The sequence below is a fragment of the Lepisma saccharinum genome, chromosome 11, assembly GCF_977018435.1.
Source record: "Lepisma saccharinum chromosome 11, izLepSacc3.1, whole genome shotgun sequence".
Classification (NCBI taxonomy): domain Eukaryota; kingdom Metazoa; phylum Arthropoda; class Insecta; order Zygentoma; family Lepismatidae; genus Lepisma; species Lepisma saccharinum.
Window position 1 is genome coordinate 12271534 of NC_139239.1, and position 17022 is coordinate 12288555.

Below are 17022 nucleotides of genomic sequence, written 5' to 3' on the forward strand. Positions count from 1 at the left end.
AATGGTTTGTTGGGCTACCCGTGCATGTTTTTTTCGAGCCCAAATTTTAACTATGTTTGCCTAACCTAACTTAACCTAAACTTACCGAGAATGGTCAGTGGGGCTATTCCTGAATGGTTTTGCGGTAATTGTGATTACGAACCGATAAAAAATATTATTTTCGTAGCACTTTAACGGCAAACGTTCATCATCGAAGACGCCATTTTCGTATCCTGCAATTTTATGATTGATGTACTGTTGCCAAATTTACCTGTAATCAAATCAGTTCTTCTACATCGTGATTGTCGCTGTCACATGTAAGCACGTTCTTTGGGCAATATACTGAAATCCATAAGTTTATTAATTAGCCCACAGCCATCCTCCTGCACACTCCACCTAACAATCTGTACAACATTAACAACTTTTTTACTGTTCTCTTCCGCCATTCTTACACGATCCATGCTCTCCAAGTATGAAATCAACAGTGTGGCAACGCTGTAGACAGCGTAACTAATTTTAATTTGTTCATATCAACAAATATGGCTACCATACTTGTATACGGAGAATCATTGCGAGAATTGAAAAGCTTATTTTACAACTTCTACACGTTAATGAACATTTTTCCCCCCTCACCCCAACATGTTAACTTGAGATAAATAATCACGAATAATTATTTCGTGAGTATAAGACGTAGCATAGAAATTACAGAAGGGTCCGGTATTGTAAATTCTTGCCTTAATGAATAATAGGGGTGTGCTGGACAGAATTTTTTGGGTCGGGACGGGATCGGGACGGTAATTTTTTTAAATCCCGACATTCGGGACTGAAAAATTTGCAATTTCCCAACCAAGTCGGAAAATTTTCTGGACGGGAAATGTTCGAAATTTCCCGAAGCACTGGAAATCTCGAATTTTACAAGTCATTTTCACTTTAAGTGATTGTTTTTGCATTTCTAGAATAAAAACTTACAACTTTCGATAAGTTCCAGAAACTTACAAGGCAGAAAACGTCGAGAATTAACGACTTTTTAAAGTAAAGAATCCAGCACACCCCTAATGAATAACGTTGAGTCGTTTACTGTTGATTATGTTATTTGAAGTCATACATGCTGCTGCTGTGAAGAGATAGATGTTGGTTGGTGATGCTGTATTTCCTGCATTCTTTAACAATTTTGGTCCCATTTTATTTCCCTTTTTTGTTTTTGTATCACTTAACATTGAAAATATTCTTTCCGTTTCCGCGTTAGAATGCGGCAATGTTAGCACTATTTTCGCGAGAGTGGAAATGTTTTCAAAAAGGAACTTGCCTTGAAAGTTTTTGGTAACCGATAACATGTTCCAAAATTCTGATGGAGATCTGTTAGTTAGTTCTTTTTTCTCCTCCTCGCTAAAGTATCCAGATAAACTAATTCATAAAATGTAATTTACCAAGATTGAAAAAAGTACCTACGTTTTCCCTCATTTGGCAAAATCTGTCCCTACGTTCCTACGCGGGCGAAATTTAGTGAAAAGTCCCTATGCGTAGGGACATGTCCCTACGGTTGGCATCACTGCCGACACGTGCAGGATGAAGCGCCCTCTCGCGGCTGACAACTCACCCAACCCCCGATAAGCTGCAGGCGCTGTCGCGACAACTGAGAATAAAGTAGCGATGACTAATCTAAGATTAGATGTCAGAAATAAGGTGCCGGAAATATTTGTATTTGGGAGGACACCTTTTCCTGCATCCGTGCGACAAGGTACGTGCTTATTTCAATTGTAATTGTAACTGTAATTGTGAAAAGTGGAAACATTACAAAACAAGCGGTTTCTGTTACGGACTTCCTGAACGCAATTTGCCGGGACCTGTTGCATGAAGAGTCCGCGGAACGGCCGTCACTCTGGCGGTGAACGACTGAAATAACCTCCCTGTATTAAAAAAGCGAAAATCCCACTATAAATAAATGGCGTTAAGAAACACTAATTTTAAAAGCAATTAAGGGAAACTGGTAATGTAATCATAAGGAGATGGGGAACTCAGAATACTTTCAACTTCCCATTCCAAAGGAGCAAAATCGTCAATTGCCTCCCTACAGCTTGAAGAACCACTCAACTCAATACAGGAAAACGAACTTGAGGCCCGAACATTCCCTGACCCCTTCCTTCTTCCCAACACTTGTTTGCAGCGAGTGGTAACAACCAACAGGCTGTTATTTTTACCCTCCGCCCCCAAAGGCGGAAAACACAAGATGAATACGTTTTTGTATTGTATTGTAGAAAATTATAACATTACATTCCTTACACTTGGTTCATATTAATTCTATTCTCTTCAAATATTAACGACGTTCCTTTCTAACAAAAACACTTTTATTTCGGAGTGGTGATTTTAATTCCCCACAGCACTGGAAATGTACAGGGTACTTTAACACTATTTGTACAAAACGTATGCTATAATACAAACTCTGCCGAGATGTTTGGGAATCAATCAAGAAAGGGAGAACTCGTTATGAAGGTGGCAGTTTGGGCCAGAGTATTTCCAGCAAGGTTCACAGCAGGAGCGGCCGCTCATAAGGACGATACGGACGCCGCACTGCCGCGCGTAACCACAAGTGAACAAACATTACATTAACATTTATATATTATATTTTACATTGTCTGAATTGCAAATATTTATTTGCTTATAGATCGTTGATTAGTCGGTTCTGTATTAATTCTTCCGCGACAAAAGGAAGTTTGCACGCCACCGTGCGGGGGAATACGGAACTTCGAGAGAAATGTGGCGCCGTCCTCCCACTTTACGTCTCTTCCAGCATTCTGATTTCTGAGGCGCGGCCGCGAGGGGAAAGAGGCGAGGGAATTGGGGGAATAACACGGACGGGACCTGTGCATGGAAGGACGAAGGGTTTTGTCGTCCGAGACTCACCCCTGTCGGCGAAACTGACCTTCTCTCCGGAGAGCGGTAAACAATGAAGAGTTGCCAGAAGCAATGAAGTTAACATAAGTATTCCATAATCGTATTCACTTATAACTAGACCTCGGATTTTTAGGTTCTAAAAAGTGTGCTTTTAGGTTTCTAAAATAGGCTCTAAAAGTCCTAAAAAGGTTCGAAAAATCCTAAAATAGGTCCTAAAAATCTTAAGTTATGCTCGAAAAATCTTGAAGTAGGTTAAAAAAAAATTAAAATAGTTCTAAATTCCTGAAAAATGCTGATTAAGTATAGTCACCGGCAATAAAAAATCCTGAAATATGCTCTATCTTGCATAACGTTATGCGTGTTGCCTAACTCTACGGCGATGGCAGAACTTGCCATTGGAAATTTGCTATTAAAATCAACTCTTCGCTGTATAGTTACGCAACAATCTTTTTTCATGTTATCCACAGTCACACTCCGCAATTTTGCGTGAGGATCATATTATATGACGAAAACAATCTTTCAACAGAAACATAGTGGTGCAAACTTTAATGCTAAAATGTCAGTTTGCAAGGCGTGAATGCCACAAAGTACCCAAGAGACGCGAAAGTGAGCAAAACCACACAGATCAGACTACTTTGGATTGTACAGATATCAGTGGTACCAGATATTTGAGCTTTGAAAAATCACCATGGAATTGGAGGAAGGGAAATCGACAGACAGTACTTTTCAAACACGTTCGTCATTGAATTTTTTCATGATAAAAGAAAGCAAATGCCTCTGCGTGACATAAAAATTCTGTAAAACCTTTAAAAACATATAAAAACCTAAAAAAGGGCTTGATTTAGGCGCATATACCTAAAATAGGTTCCAACAAGCAAAATAGTTTTTTTAGGCACTATAAAACATCTGTTGTTGCGTTTTTTAACGAAACGCTGACATAACTTATTATTTCTTATATACCTGTAAAGGTAAAATTTGTTAAAAACCTAAAATCCGAGGTCTACTTATGACATAAGAGTAGAGCCATAAAATACGCAATTTCCAATGAGGAAAGAAAATATTGATAACTGAAAAAGTACAGACTCGTGCTTGATTTTTGTTATTTACCGTCGCTTTCTGCTATTTCTCGGCAATTATGACGATGAGGATGAGTGATGATATAATGAAATTGATGGACACCCATGTCCATGCCGGGATTCAAACCCAGGACCCCTGGCTTTGTAATGCGGTTTGCTAGCCGTGGAAGCCTGCTACAGATTATTGTTACTTGTAAAATTATCGCATGTATTTTTTCTGAGTTTAGTGGAAAGTGCATTTGGATTACAATGATGTAGAGTACATCATGTAGATTTAATAACATGTTTTGATTAGCACGTTTTATAAAAAATCCTGATAATGTGACAAAGTTGTCCCAATTTCTTTTCAAGACAGCTGTTAAATAAATTACAAACTCGTCATCTAAACTCACCAGGCAAAATTGTCTGGGAACCCCGACGCAAAAAAAGGGCAGGATGGGAAGACTTGAATGTTGTTTCTTCGTTTTCATGGAGAAGTGAAGCTTTTTCGGTAGTTGTGTGCTGTAGTTGTGAGTTTGTCGCGATGAACAGTGTGGGGAACTTGTTGGTGCGAAGTTTTTCTACCAGAAGTATGAGAAGTATGGATGAAAAAATAAACATAAAAAACTTAGGCTGGCCTAGGCTGAATTTGAATCTAGAACAAGCATGTCTGAAGAAGATTTCTGGTAAGTTCGAAGTTTTTACTGTAAAGCTTCTGGTAACGCAGATATCCATCACCTTTCCAGTAAGATATTACTTTGCTGCCATATTTCACATATCAATTAGTCATGTTGGATAGGAAACTTTTTCTTTGTAACTTTTTTACTAGTAATTTTCACGTTCAATGCACATAAATATTCGTATGTGCATATGTAAAAACTAATATACCTTCTTCTGAATTTTCCCCTCTGTTAAGTTAAAAAATGCTACGACTAAATCTGTTAGAATTCTATTTCTTCTTCCATCTTTCGTAATCTTCGCATCTGTTAAAGGCTTATTAATTTATCATAACGTGCAAAACATGATATTCGGTAAAGACGAATATACCAATTTCTTATCACGTTGGCTGTTATACACACGAAATTCATCATTTAAACTAACATTACTAGTAGAGCAAATTTGTGAGCTGTCGCCCCTCCACTTTGGTTCACCACGAGCCGCCACTGGTTCACAGTTACACGCACAGATATCAGTTCGAAGAATCGGACGGCTTCTGTTTTGAATTGGATCAAACAAGTTATGTGCACAAGGAAAAGAGATCATGTTACGAACCGACATCCGAATTTAATATTTATAATCAGTCGCGTGTTTCCATTATGCAGCCTCTTGTAGTGCGCCGACATGCCAACTTTTGTAAGGCGGCGAAGAAAGGAACAAGAAAGAATGGACGCCCTTTGGACGTCAAAACATACGATTTCATCGCCTTAGGAGCCCTTTCATGTTATATATTGACCTAGACGCAGACAAGCCAGCTGTTAGAACTGTCAACCCCTATAGGGTTGCTATGGGCTATAGTTATGTACTTTAAAAAGTATCCACCATACATGTCACATCTGCTCTCCTAGGAACACACTTCACTAAAGTTCAGATGTGCAACGCAGTGTTGTCAAACCAAATTAGTGGAAAAGAACTAAATAGGAGCTAGATTTTCCAAAATTCAACAATTTGTCTCCCTGCTAATTTGAGTTTAAAAAATGTTTTCAGCGTGTCAACAGAAAGGCAATTTCATATCTATTTTCACTTACGGCTGTGTCATGCTAAAAAAAAATCATTTCAAAATGTCCATGCCTTTGGTGGGGTTCGGACCAGTGGCGTGCCGATTTTTTGTAAGGGGGTAGGTATGTTTTTGTTGTCGGGTTCTATATTTTGCCACATTTTCCTGCATTTAACGCTGGACCATAAGGTCACCAATCCCTTTTGGTCACACCTCTGACTTGAACCAAGAACTTTCGGAATAGCAGCGACAAAGCTTCCTACAAAAGCGAGTATTACCTGTTTGAATACCTTGCACGGGTGCATTCAAAATAGTCGCTCTCCAATCACTGTTTGAGGTCTCGTTCTAGGTTTCGTCTCGATTTATAGACACCTGTTTAGTTCTAGTCTCGGTTTCGAAGGGAAAGTCTCGGTCTCGTCTCGACTCTCGAAATATATACATTTTTGTATAATGTTTGTACAATGTAGCATAGAAGTCATTAATTTTAAAAAAAATCAGCAAGTTTTGAGACAATATATTATATCTTTTTAAGGTTCTGAACTATTGTGTTTTCGTTAAGGAGGCATGTGCCCTTACATTGTCTACATTGCTTACGTGTAAACACACTTCACTGATTATACTTCAACAGGAACACACAATTTGATCCATTGAAATCTTATATTTCTCTCTTTGTCCGTTCGTAATTTTTACTGAAGCTTGCAGACGTCGATTATATTTATATTTTCTTTCTTCCAGCCAGTCGACTACTTCGAAAGAAGATACCATGTTCTGGGCATCTCATGACACCTCGAAGGTTATGGATACAAACAGTACCTACTCAGGTATGTATTTTGACTAGGTTTCAAACATGTATGTGTAATATAGATAACGGAACAGAATTTTTCTAGTCAGGGAAACTTTGCAATATTTTATATAATATGCCTATAGGTATATGTGTCAGCGTGAAATTTAAAATGTTTTTAGAGAACTTGAAAGTCAACTGTTGTATTTTCAGTGACCATAATTTTATTATTACCAATAATAATCAGTTGCGTATTGTTGGAATACAAATTTACAGATACGATATTTACAATACAGTTGGGAGATTTTAAGCCGAATCGACAACCTACGTGCCGCATGCCAGTTTGAGAATTACACCAATCGAGTGTAGACTTGTGCAGCGTGTCATGCCGTTACGATGTGAAAGGTTGCTGTTCATTAATTCGTTTCCAAGTAACATGCGGTACGTGTCATTTCGGTGTGAAATCTCCCGTAGGATTCAAGCCCTATGTTAAGGAATTATAGGTGAGCCGACATACGTGGCGGAGCGGTTAGCACAACGCCAGGAATGAGTATGGGGTGTTCTTAGGGGTGTCCCTTCATCAATTTCATCATATCTTCTCTCATTCTCATCTTCGCGATTAGTGAAAAGTGGCAGAAGAGTGAAGTAAAATAAACCAAATCAAACCAAATTATACGGCGCACGCTTTTAGAAGGAACATGAGTTCGGCGAATACCCAGCCAGTGCTACTGCGCTGTTGCCACACTAACTGCTAGCGCAAGGGAAGGACAGAAGATTCGCGGTGTGTCCATTATTTTGATAATGCATGCACAGTATATATGTGTATAGTGAAATAATATAGTGAATATTTCTACACAGGATTATAATATCACATCACTGTAGCTTATACGAAAAACCCATACTTGAAAGAAGCTTGAAGGTATTTATTCATCACCGCTCTCGTCGTCTTCCTCGGTCTCCGTGTCACTGATTTCACTCATTTCCGAGTCACTCTCCTGGAGGTTAATGATTAGATTTTGCACCCTTGGTGCATGTACTACTGGTGCTAGGTTTTGAGAGTGACATTATTTAAAATAAAAAGAACACACGGAACACACACTATCGCACGAAAGGGCTGTATTTAATCTTTTCACAAACTGTTCTTTGTGGCGCACGAGTGAACGATAAGCGGCGAATAATTTTACACCGGCCTTGCTACGAAAACGCTGAACTCTAACTGACCCAGACTTTCAATGTTCGAGAATGCCCAGAACAATGAAGGGTCATTGTTTATATCGAGGCGAATTTAACACACACAGTTTTCCCTAGACACAACAACTCAGCTGCGTCAACACGGTGGAAACGAAAAAAAAAAAAAACAGGCTGAAGGTAATGAAAGGTGTTGTTTCCCTTGTTTCTTCAAGTAACGATAACTCCGGCTGTAGGCGACGGAAATTCATGGGATTTGGACAGTCAGGTTCAAAATGTCTTTCCCCATCTTATGATGAACCTTAAAGTGACGTGTTTTATGGAAACTTCTTGCGCGCAACAAAAATACAGAACACGGCGTTTAACTCGCGCGCCGCGGTTTCCTAACTGTACAACGTTGCACTCCTGCCATTGGTTGATCGCCACGCACACCCTCTGCGTGGCCCCGCCCGATATCGCTTCTAAAAGCGTGCGTCGTATAATTGTTAAAACCTTCAAGCAAAAACTGTCATAATTTGCATAATTTACATCATACATAATTTACAGAGTAGTAGTCCAGGAACGTAGATGAAGTCTATAAAACACAAATAAACATAATTTTACTGCTTCTGGTTAAATAGCGGTGTTGCATGAGAACATTAATAGACTCATCACGGCCTTCTTGCAAATTGACTATCTCCCATGTCAAGGAGTGTAGAAAACAACGGAAATGCAGCCAAGCGATAACTCCAAACTTCAACCAATCAAAACACGGAAATTTCAGGAAGACATGACAGGTTATTATGGCCAGGGCGAAACCGACAAAGTCATACAAGTTGATATCATGGCGAAAAGGCAGGAAAATTCAATACCACGAAAAGGATTTGTGGTAACGTGTTGATTATAAGGATGCATTCATAGGAGGCAGTTCACAGGCTGTAAGAAATCCATATACATAGAGTATGTACTAATTAAAATGCAATTGCATTTAGAACAACATTCAGAGCATAAGACGTTTCAAGAAGAAATTTCATTCTAAGAGAGGAGATTAAATATTTTTTGAACCCTGAAAGACATTCTTTTGGCCTTTGGGTGTCTTACACTTTTGAAAATTTTAACCCAATTTTGCTTTGATACTACAGAATACTGGCGTTTTTAAGATTACTGAAGTCAAGGATGGTTAAGGTAAAACTCTGTACCCCTTTCAGCAGCTTATTCCGTGTAACTCTCCCACAATTTCCCCCAAATTATCCTCGTGCCGTTAAATATAAATGAACATGTATTAATAAGTAAGGGAGTGAGTTACTTGAGAATGAACGTGAAGATCGATATCTTGCTTCTCTTTTAATAATCGTCCAGCTTTACGGGCACAATGGCTCCAAATCCTGGTGATTTTAAGGGAAATATTGAAATGCATGATCTAATATTTGGATTCTCCAAATAATTGATTCTAAGGGATAAAAATCCTGGTTTATACAGAAAGTCTACAAATAACGAGGAAATACTGCAAAATCAAAAATAATAATAAAGTGTATACGTTTGAAATCATATTAAAAATAATTACTTCAGATATTTTGAAGTCATGGGCGTTCCAAAGGGGGGGCCGTGCATCCCCCTGGAAAATGATTTTTGGATTGGATTGATCTAGTGTTTTAAGTCCACTTTATGCACAGTAAGTCTAATCGGGACTGGACATACAGTTTAAAGTGGGATCCGAACCACTACGTGATTTATTGATTGAATTGTTATTTTAAGTCCACTTTATTCACAGTAAGGCTAATCGGGACTGGACATACAGTTTAATGTGGGATCCGAACCACTGTGCCATGTTTCTCCACCGGGTATCCAACAACGCTACCACTGCATCGTCGGGGAGGCCCCCGAACCACTATGTGCCTCCACCAGGAATCGAACCCTGGAAAATGAAAGTCAACCTAAAATGATATATTTCACACATATAATTTCATTTCAGTAACAATAATATGTGTGAATAATTGCATGAATATGATAAATTCAAATTTAAGCATTTTTTTTTTTAGAGACAACTGCACTATTATTGGGGAAAATGTGCCTTGTTTGGCCCCCCTGGAAGAAAATATCTTCCTTGCCCCTCCCTGGAAAAAATCCTGCGGACGTCCATGTTTGAAGTACGTAATGGGCATGTCGACTTCCATGAATGTTGTTGTTTGAATTGTTGTTCTAAGTTCGCTTTACGCACAGGAAAGCTGATCGGTACTGAACCTACAGTTTAAGGTGGGATCTGAACCACTGTGCCATGTGCCTCCACCGTTGAATGTTGTTGTATTCGTGGCCCAAGCTCGTAGCGAGGGGTAGGCCGGGGGGATGAAGCCTAGGGCGCCGTTCAAAGCTGCTTCTTCCTCCTCTTTTTAGAACAACAAACAATATGCGACGGAGAAATTTACACTTGGCAGAGATAAATTCTGATAATACACTGCTGTAATTTTCTATTTCTCAAAGTAGTAGTGATAGTACGTTTTTTAAATATGATTTTCAGACAAGCAGCGGCTCGTGACTTTTCACAGATGCGTGCTACAGGTAGATGTTGTTTCTTGCATTTACAATTACCCTCCCCCCTTTACACACACATACACTCACTTGTAACCGCAAGCGTATGCAGGGTTTTCTCCCGAGGGGTCTGGAATTGTAAAGATCTGTATCACATAGCTGCTTTCTACGTACGGCCGGAATAAACTATAAAATATTTTGCAATCACCGATTTAAACCTTCATTTTAAAAGTTATTCAAAGACAAAAAGGTAATCCGAGATCATTTTAAGGGGTGTTTACATTTAACACTGTTTTTTTTATTTCCGAGTTCTTTCCTGCTTTCATCAAAAACTCAAAATTTGGATGGGATGTAGGCCAGTGGCGATTGCTCTGGGTGTGTAAGTCGTGTGTCAACGGCCAAAGGAAAATGAAATAAATAAGAAAGTATCTTTACATTTATAAATTACGATTTTGAGTGATTTTCTTTAATTGTCAGTTTCGAGCACCCGGTAGTTTTCGAACGCGGCGCAGCGCGCAGTGGTTGTCAGGCAGGCACTGCTAGGACGTTGGAGAGAAAATACAACGTCTAACCACTGCCAAAACATAGGATGACCGCGCATGCGCACCCTGCCACCCACCAGCATGGTTACCTTCTCAAGGCGTTGTATTTGTTCCCAACGGTTTGGCTTTCATTCAACCCGCGTTCAGCGTTGTTTTGCTCGTGATTGTTGTGCATTATTTTTTAAACGTGTGGTGTGAAGTGATGTGATTATTTTAAAATGGAGAATAGTGAAAGTGATGTGCAAAAGTATATAAATAATTCATTTTCATCGCTTTCGTATTCAGAGAAGAAACAAGTGATTGACAATGGTCGACCATGTCCGAATCTCACGATGTCAACATGTGTTAAAGGAAAAAGTGGTGCTGGAAAAGGTTTTGAGAGCCATTTTCGAAAAGAACTCTATGAAATTTGCGGGTGTGATGTGGTGAATAAATTTTACTGTTTGACATGTTTATTATTCTCGACTAAAAAAGGTGTTGGGAATTATCAAGGGTATGCGGATTTGAATCATCTCAATACTGCAGTGAAAAAACACAGTGATTCTGAATGGCATCTTTATAGTTTCTTTAAATGTAGTAGTTTTCTTGCCACCCCTACTAGAATTGACGTTCTTTTGGATACTCAACGAAAAGCTGAAATAGAGCTACACAATGAAAAAGTAAAAAAGAACAGGGAAATATTAAAGAGGATGATTAACGCCGTCTGCTATTTAGCAAAGCAAGAACTGCCATTCCGAGGCCATGAGGAAAATGCAGCATCTCTAAATAAGGGCAATTACATGAAATTCCTTACTGCAAGTGCCGAGTTTGATCCCTCATTAAAAGAACATTTATTAAATTCTACAGTTTTTCGCGGTACTTCGGCAGGCATTCAAAATGATTTAATAAATTCAGTTTCGGATGTTCTGAGAGATGAAATCTACAATAAAATTCAAAACACAGACTCTGTGGCTATCATGGTCGATGAAACATCAGACATTAGCAATAAATCTCAGGTGTCAACCGTGTTACGTTATTTTCGGCCTCACAGAAAAAAAGTAATTGAAAGATTTCTTGAATTTCATGACATAAGCGCCGATAAAACTGAAGGAGCTCTTTTTAGTCACGTGACTGAAATAATGGATAAATATAAGTGTGGAGATAAATGAATTGCCCAGACATACGATGGATCTTCTGTAATGAGTGGTCATTTGAATGGCTTTCAAAGTAAAGTTTTGGAAAAGTATCCGAAAGCTTTTTTTATGCATTGTTATGTTCATGTCATGAACTTTGGTGCTGCAACAATCGTTAGAATGTAACAAAGAGCTTAAGATGTTCTTTTGTGATCTTAAATCACTGTCTACGTTTTTCTCTCATTCTCCAAAGAGGTTACGGGGGCTGCCGGATGGCGCAGTGGTAGCATCGCCGCCTTGTAATCAAGGGGTCCCGGGTTCGATACCCGGTGGAGGCACATAGTGGTTCGGATTCCATTTTAAACTGTAGGTCCAGTCCCGATTAGCCTTTCTGTGCATAAAGTGGACTTAAAACAACAAATCAATCAATCCAAAGAGGTTACACGAATTTTCTGCTTTCATGAAAAGGGTAAGGGGAAAAACCGGAAATGTGCATTTTAGCGATTTTTCAATGAACGGGTCATTCTTATGTCCACGGTGTCTTTTGTAGGGATGATGGGAGTTCAACCAACCCCTCTGGTTGCAAACTCGTGCTTTAAAAATTAATTGTATGGCGAAGTATTGAACATTAATTTTCTTGTTTAAACAGTCCTTGCTTCTCCTTACCGTTCAAATATATTAATATTTTAAATGAAGTATTTACTTCATTTAAAATAATTTATGTAATTTAATGTTTTTCTAAATATTTACAAATTTACACCAAAAAGGTACGTAGAAAATTTGTAATATTGGTTCACAGAAATGAGAGGGGGAGGGGTTAACATTCCTTCTTTGCCAACGCCTTAAGTTCAGAGTCAGGAGACGCCACTGCTTGGTACAACAGAGCACAACTGATCCTTTACAATGACTGCTCCTTATGCCACGCTGTGCGCATAACCATGTCTGATTCTGTAAAGCTCTCCGCAAAACACGTACCGTGCTGTGGACCTGTGTAGCACGCTAGCAGACGGATTTCCAGAGCTGATTGGCTCAGACCCTACCTCCCCCCTAGTACCGAGGGTCACTCGGTGCGCCACGAGGTGGCGAAAACGTGATATCAGGGGTGCCCACAGGGGGGTTTTATGGCGCAGGTTATCGAACTCCTACATATTAGGCCTTAATTGACACGTGGGTTCTGAGGGGGATTCTGAATTAACCTTGGGGGGGGGGGACAGTATCCAACTCTAGGTCTTAGATTATGGCAAGTACTTTAGTTAGAGGGGGATTGAGCATTAAAATGAAGGGGGTGTCCAATTCTTGTGTATTACTATTGTCTTAGACTGTTGCGGAAATTCTGGTGTGGAGACTGAGAATTAATTTTTTGGAAGAGGCATTATCCACTCTTCAATATTAACAGTAAGTCTAAAATTGGCATGGAAATTTTGGTGGTAGGATTGAGTATGAAATTTAAAGGGGGAGATAGAAAGCTCTTGATAAAGTGTTAAATCTTAGATTGGCAAGGGATTTCTGTAGTGGAGAGAGAGTTCGAACATTATATTTTGGAGACTGTATTTAGCGATAAGGCATCCACACGTTTTCGACCCCGAATGTGCCAAAGGAAAAGCTGGAAAAGGAAAGAAATGGATGTAAAAATTTTCTTGTTCCCTTCATTCGCAATGATTTGTTGCTACGATGTGTGTTTGGCGCTTTAATCAGATGAATATGAAATGTTTATGCTAAAGCTGCATTACAAGACAAGCTGTATTCTCGATTGATTGATTTGGTGTTTTAAGTCCACTTTATGCACTCTAAGGCTATTCGGGACTGAACCTACAGTTTAAAGTGGGATCCACGCGATATTCTCGATTATGATGAACGATTTTAGGGGTGGTCTTGAGTGATGGCATCCCTGTTTAGATCAATTATAATGTTCAGTAAAGCAAAGGAAAAAGTTACTTTCGGTAGACACGCTGCCGTAATTAAATATTTTCTTGGGATTACGATATAGTTTAAGGCTGCGAATGATATGATTTGGGGGGGACGCATAACATGATTTTGGGGGGATGCGCCATTGGCCTTGGGGGGGGGGGATGGGCACCCCTGTGTGCAATGAAGCCAATAGCCCGGTATTCGCTGTATAAGCTTAACAGCGTACGGAAAATACATAGCGCGCTGCAAATTTTTGAGCCTTTTAACGTGAGAAGTTTCATTTCACTTCAGTGTTTTATTAAACTTTTTGAATCTATGAAATGTGTATTTTTCTTTCTTTTCATTTTAGTAAATTGATTAACGTTAAGCAGCCGCCACTGTTTCAGACACTAAGACATAACTGAAACATTCTAAAATATGCTAAACTTTCTGAAAATCAGAAATGAAATGCAAACATCGAATTTTTAAATATAACCTATAGTATTTTTAAAGAGTTTTTCTTTGTTTCCTCATGGCCCTTGTGGCGGAGTGGTTAGCACACCGCGCTACGACGCCAGGGGTCTCAGGTTCGAATCCCGGCCTAGGCATGGATGTTTTTAGTGTCCATTCATCAAAGATATCTATGAAATATTCTGAAATATGGTGCAAGAATTTTTTTCTTGTGTTGTACTAATATCCTGAGATGAGAAGGAGCAATGGAAATCTGTAATTGAAGGATGAACAGAATAGAAAAACCACTTTGGCAGGCCCGGGATGAAATATTTCAAACAAAAGGATCAAGATGTAGACAGGGAATGAAGACTTTCGCGGAAGACTTGAATACAAAAGAAATGAAACAAAGTAAAAGAAGAACAACATAATATAAACAAGCTCCACGAAGGCACGGAAAACAGGGATCAAAGTAGAAAGGAGAGAAGAAGGAAAAACGAAGCGACTCTAAGCAATCTCGTCCACAACAAATAGGCCCCAGGTTGCGCTGCTCGATCCACGCACTCCCAACATGCCATGATTCCCCTATTATTCTCCAGTTTCCTCAATCCATACTCAAATTTTCACAAAGGCCCCACTTATGTTCATTCTGGCTTTATAAATTTACCCTTACATCACCCTAAATACGATTTACACCCCCAGATGATAACATAACCTAACCTAACCTAACCTTCTGTTTACGATAATGGAAGGGCTCTAACTTCTACAACAAATATTAAGTATAAAGTTGTTGTAGAAACGAGTAAAGTTGTTGTATGCATATAACAACACACTTGTACGTTTAAAATACCAGGTGATTCATAAATAATTGTGGGGTTACAAAAATATATTGGAAGTAAACTATTAAACTTTCGTTAATGAAACTAGTCCAGAACGAACGAGGCGAGGAACTCGAACAGTTTTTTTGACACGTACAAATGTTCAATGTATGCACCACGGGTGACACGGCACGCATCAACACGATAGGAACGCAAATAGTTTGTGCGTGCATGTTTCGTTAAGCTGAGAGTTCATATCCCTACCGCTAGGCGACACTCAAATCACCCACATCAACTCACAGTGTTTTGTGCAATGTTTTGGTCCTCAAGATCACGGAACCTTACATCGTGTGACTTCTTTTTGTGGGGTTTCATCAAAGACGCTATTCGTCCCACCGATGCCGCGTGATATCGCAGGGAGCGTATCATCGCAGCGTTAGACACTATCGACAGGCCCATGTTTATGCAAGTGTGGCAAGAAGTACACTATTGTGTTGATGCGTGCCGTGTCACCCGTGATGCATGCATTGAACTGTTTGAGTTCCTCGTTCGTTCTGGACTAGTTTCATTAACGTAAGTTCAATACTATACTTGCAACACATATTTGTAAACCCTCAAGTATTTATGAAACACCCGGTATATCTTGTTAAAAAAAAATAACTTTCATTAACTTCTCCTAGATTCATGGAAATAATTAGACGTTCACTCTTCTTTTTATGAAAATTCACGTATCATGTCGAGCAGGGGCGGCGCCAGAAATTTTCGACCGGGTGGGCAAAAGTGAGTCGCGACAAATGCGGACAGCGACATATGCGGGCAAGAGGAAATTCCGCGACAAAAGCGGACAATGCTTCGCTATAGGGCCGCAGGGGAAAGAGCGAAACGTCACTCAAATTTTAACATGCGACATAAGCGGATAACACCTGCATGTGCCAATGTTGCAAACATATATTTATGTTAACTGATTCCCATCACACTTTTTCCTGGCTTTGGACAGACAAAATGATTACCATTATACTGAAAAACATTTTGGCGTGTTTAAAATCAGCTTTTTGCCTCGTCATATTCAACACAAAATTGTTTCGTCAATAAAATAATAAACTATTTACAAATTCATCATAAAATGTTTCGTCACTTCAAAGTTTGTTTTTCACACATCTAGTTTTTGAATATAAGAAATTGCTTTCAAGCATGATCTGATGTCGCCTGTTTGCTCATACTTTGCAACAATTCTTCCAATCCTGTCATCCAGCTTAACGTACTTTCTTTTCCTCTTCTTGCCGTCCATGGCCAATTCCATTCTCATGTACATATAACTTGTGGCCTCAGCTTCTGTCTTCAAACAATGAACGACGTCTTTTACTTTAGGTTTTGAATGAAAAAAATGGTTAATTTTGTTGTGTCAACCCTCTACAGCATTGGTAGATCTGTGTCTCCTTTCATAACATGTCCAAAGCGATATAGGTATATCTGCATTTTCTACCCATTGATCGACAAAATAGTAAAAAAAAAATTCGTGAGATTCTCATTACACGGAGCTGTGGAGTGAATCTCGACGAAACCTTCTTCTACGTGTTCTGGCCGTAGAAAGGCAAGGGCTGCACACGTCCTAACGTGAACACTGACGTCTTGATCTTCGCGGTAGTCAGTACTGAGTCCTAGTTCCTGCATTTTCCTCCACAAGCATTTCTTCATATGGAAGTGGCAACCATTGAGAGGGAACACTTGTCGATAGCCGATATTGCTGCTGATTTGAAGTCAATATTGATCTTCAGTGGCTTCCACTCAGGAATGACTTCCAAGATAAGACGAAACATACGGACGTAAGTTTCCTTTCTCTTGTTCGGCAAAAGGGCAAACGCCACTGGATAAACGTTTGTTTCTTCCTCCGTACTTTCGAAGTCCGCATGTATTGTATAGATCTGTTCAAATTGCTTGCTGCAGCTCTTAAACGTTCGATCCTTGAAAAATACCGCCGATTGCTTCAGACTTTCTCTACCTTTCTCGCCACTGAAAATTAAAATCCTTTCATCCGAGGAGTCATCACTCAAAAGAAAGCTGCTGCCATCAGTCATTCTCAAACATTCATCGTCAAGAAC

The 17022-nt window shown here is 39.4% G+C and overlaps 1 protein-coding gene across 2 annotated transcripts in view; it reads left to right on the forward strand.

Moving 5' to 3' along the window:
- Positions 1-17022, forward strand: part of wwk (anoctamin 8 white walker) — an 81364-nt gene that overhangs the window by 14947 nt on the left and 49395 nt on the right. For both annotated transcript variants that reach the window (XM_083130733.1, XM_083130732.1), the window contains exon 2: positions 6376-6461. In XM_083130733.1, coding sequence (XP_082986859.1) covers positions 6376-6461 — 86 coding nt within the window. The remainder of the gene's footprint in view (positions 1-6375; positions 6462-17022) is intronic.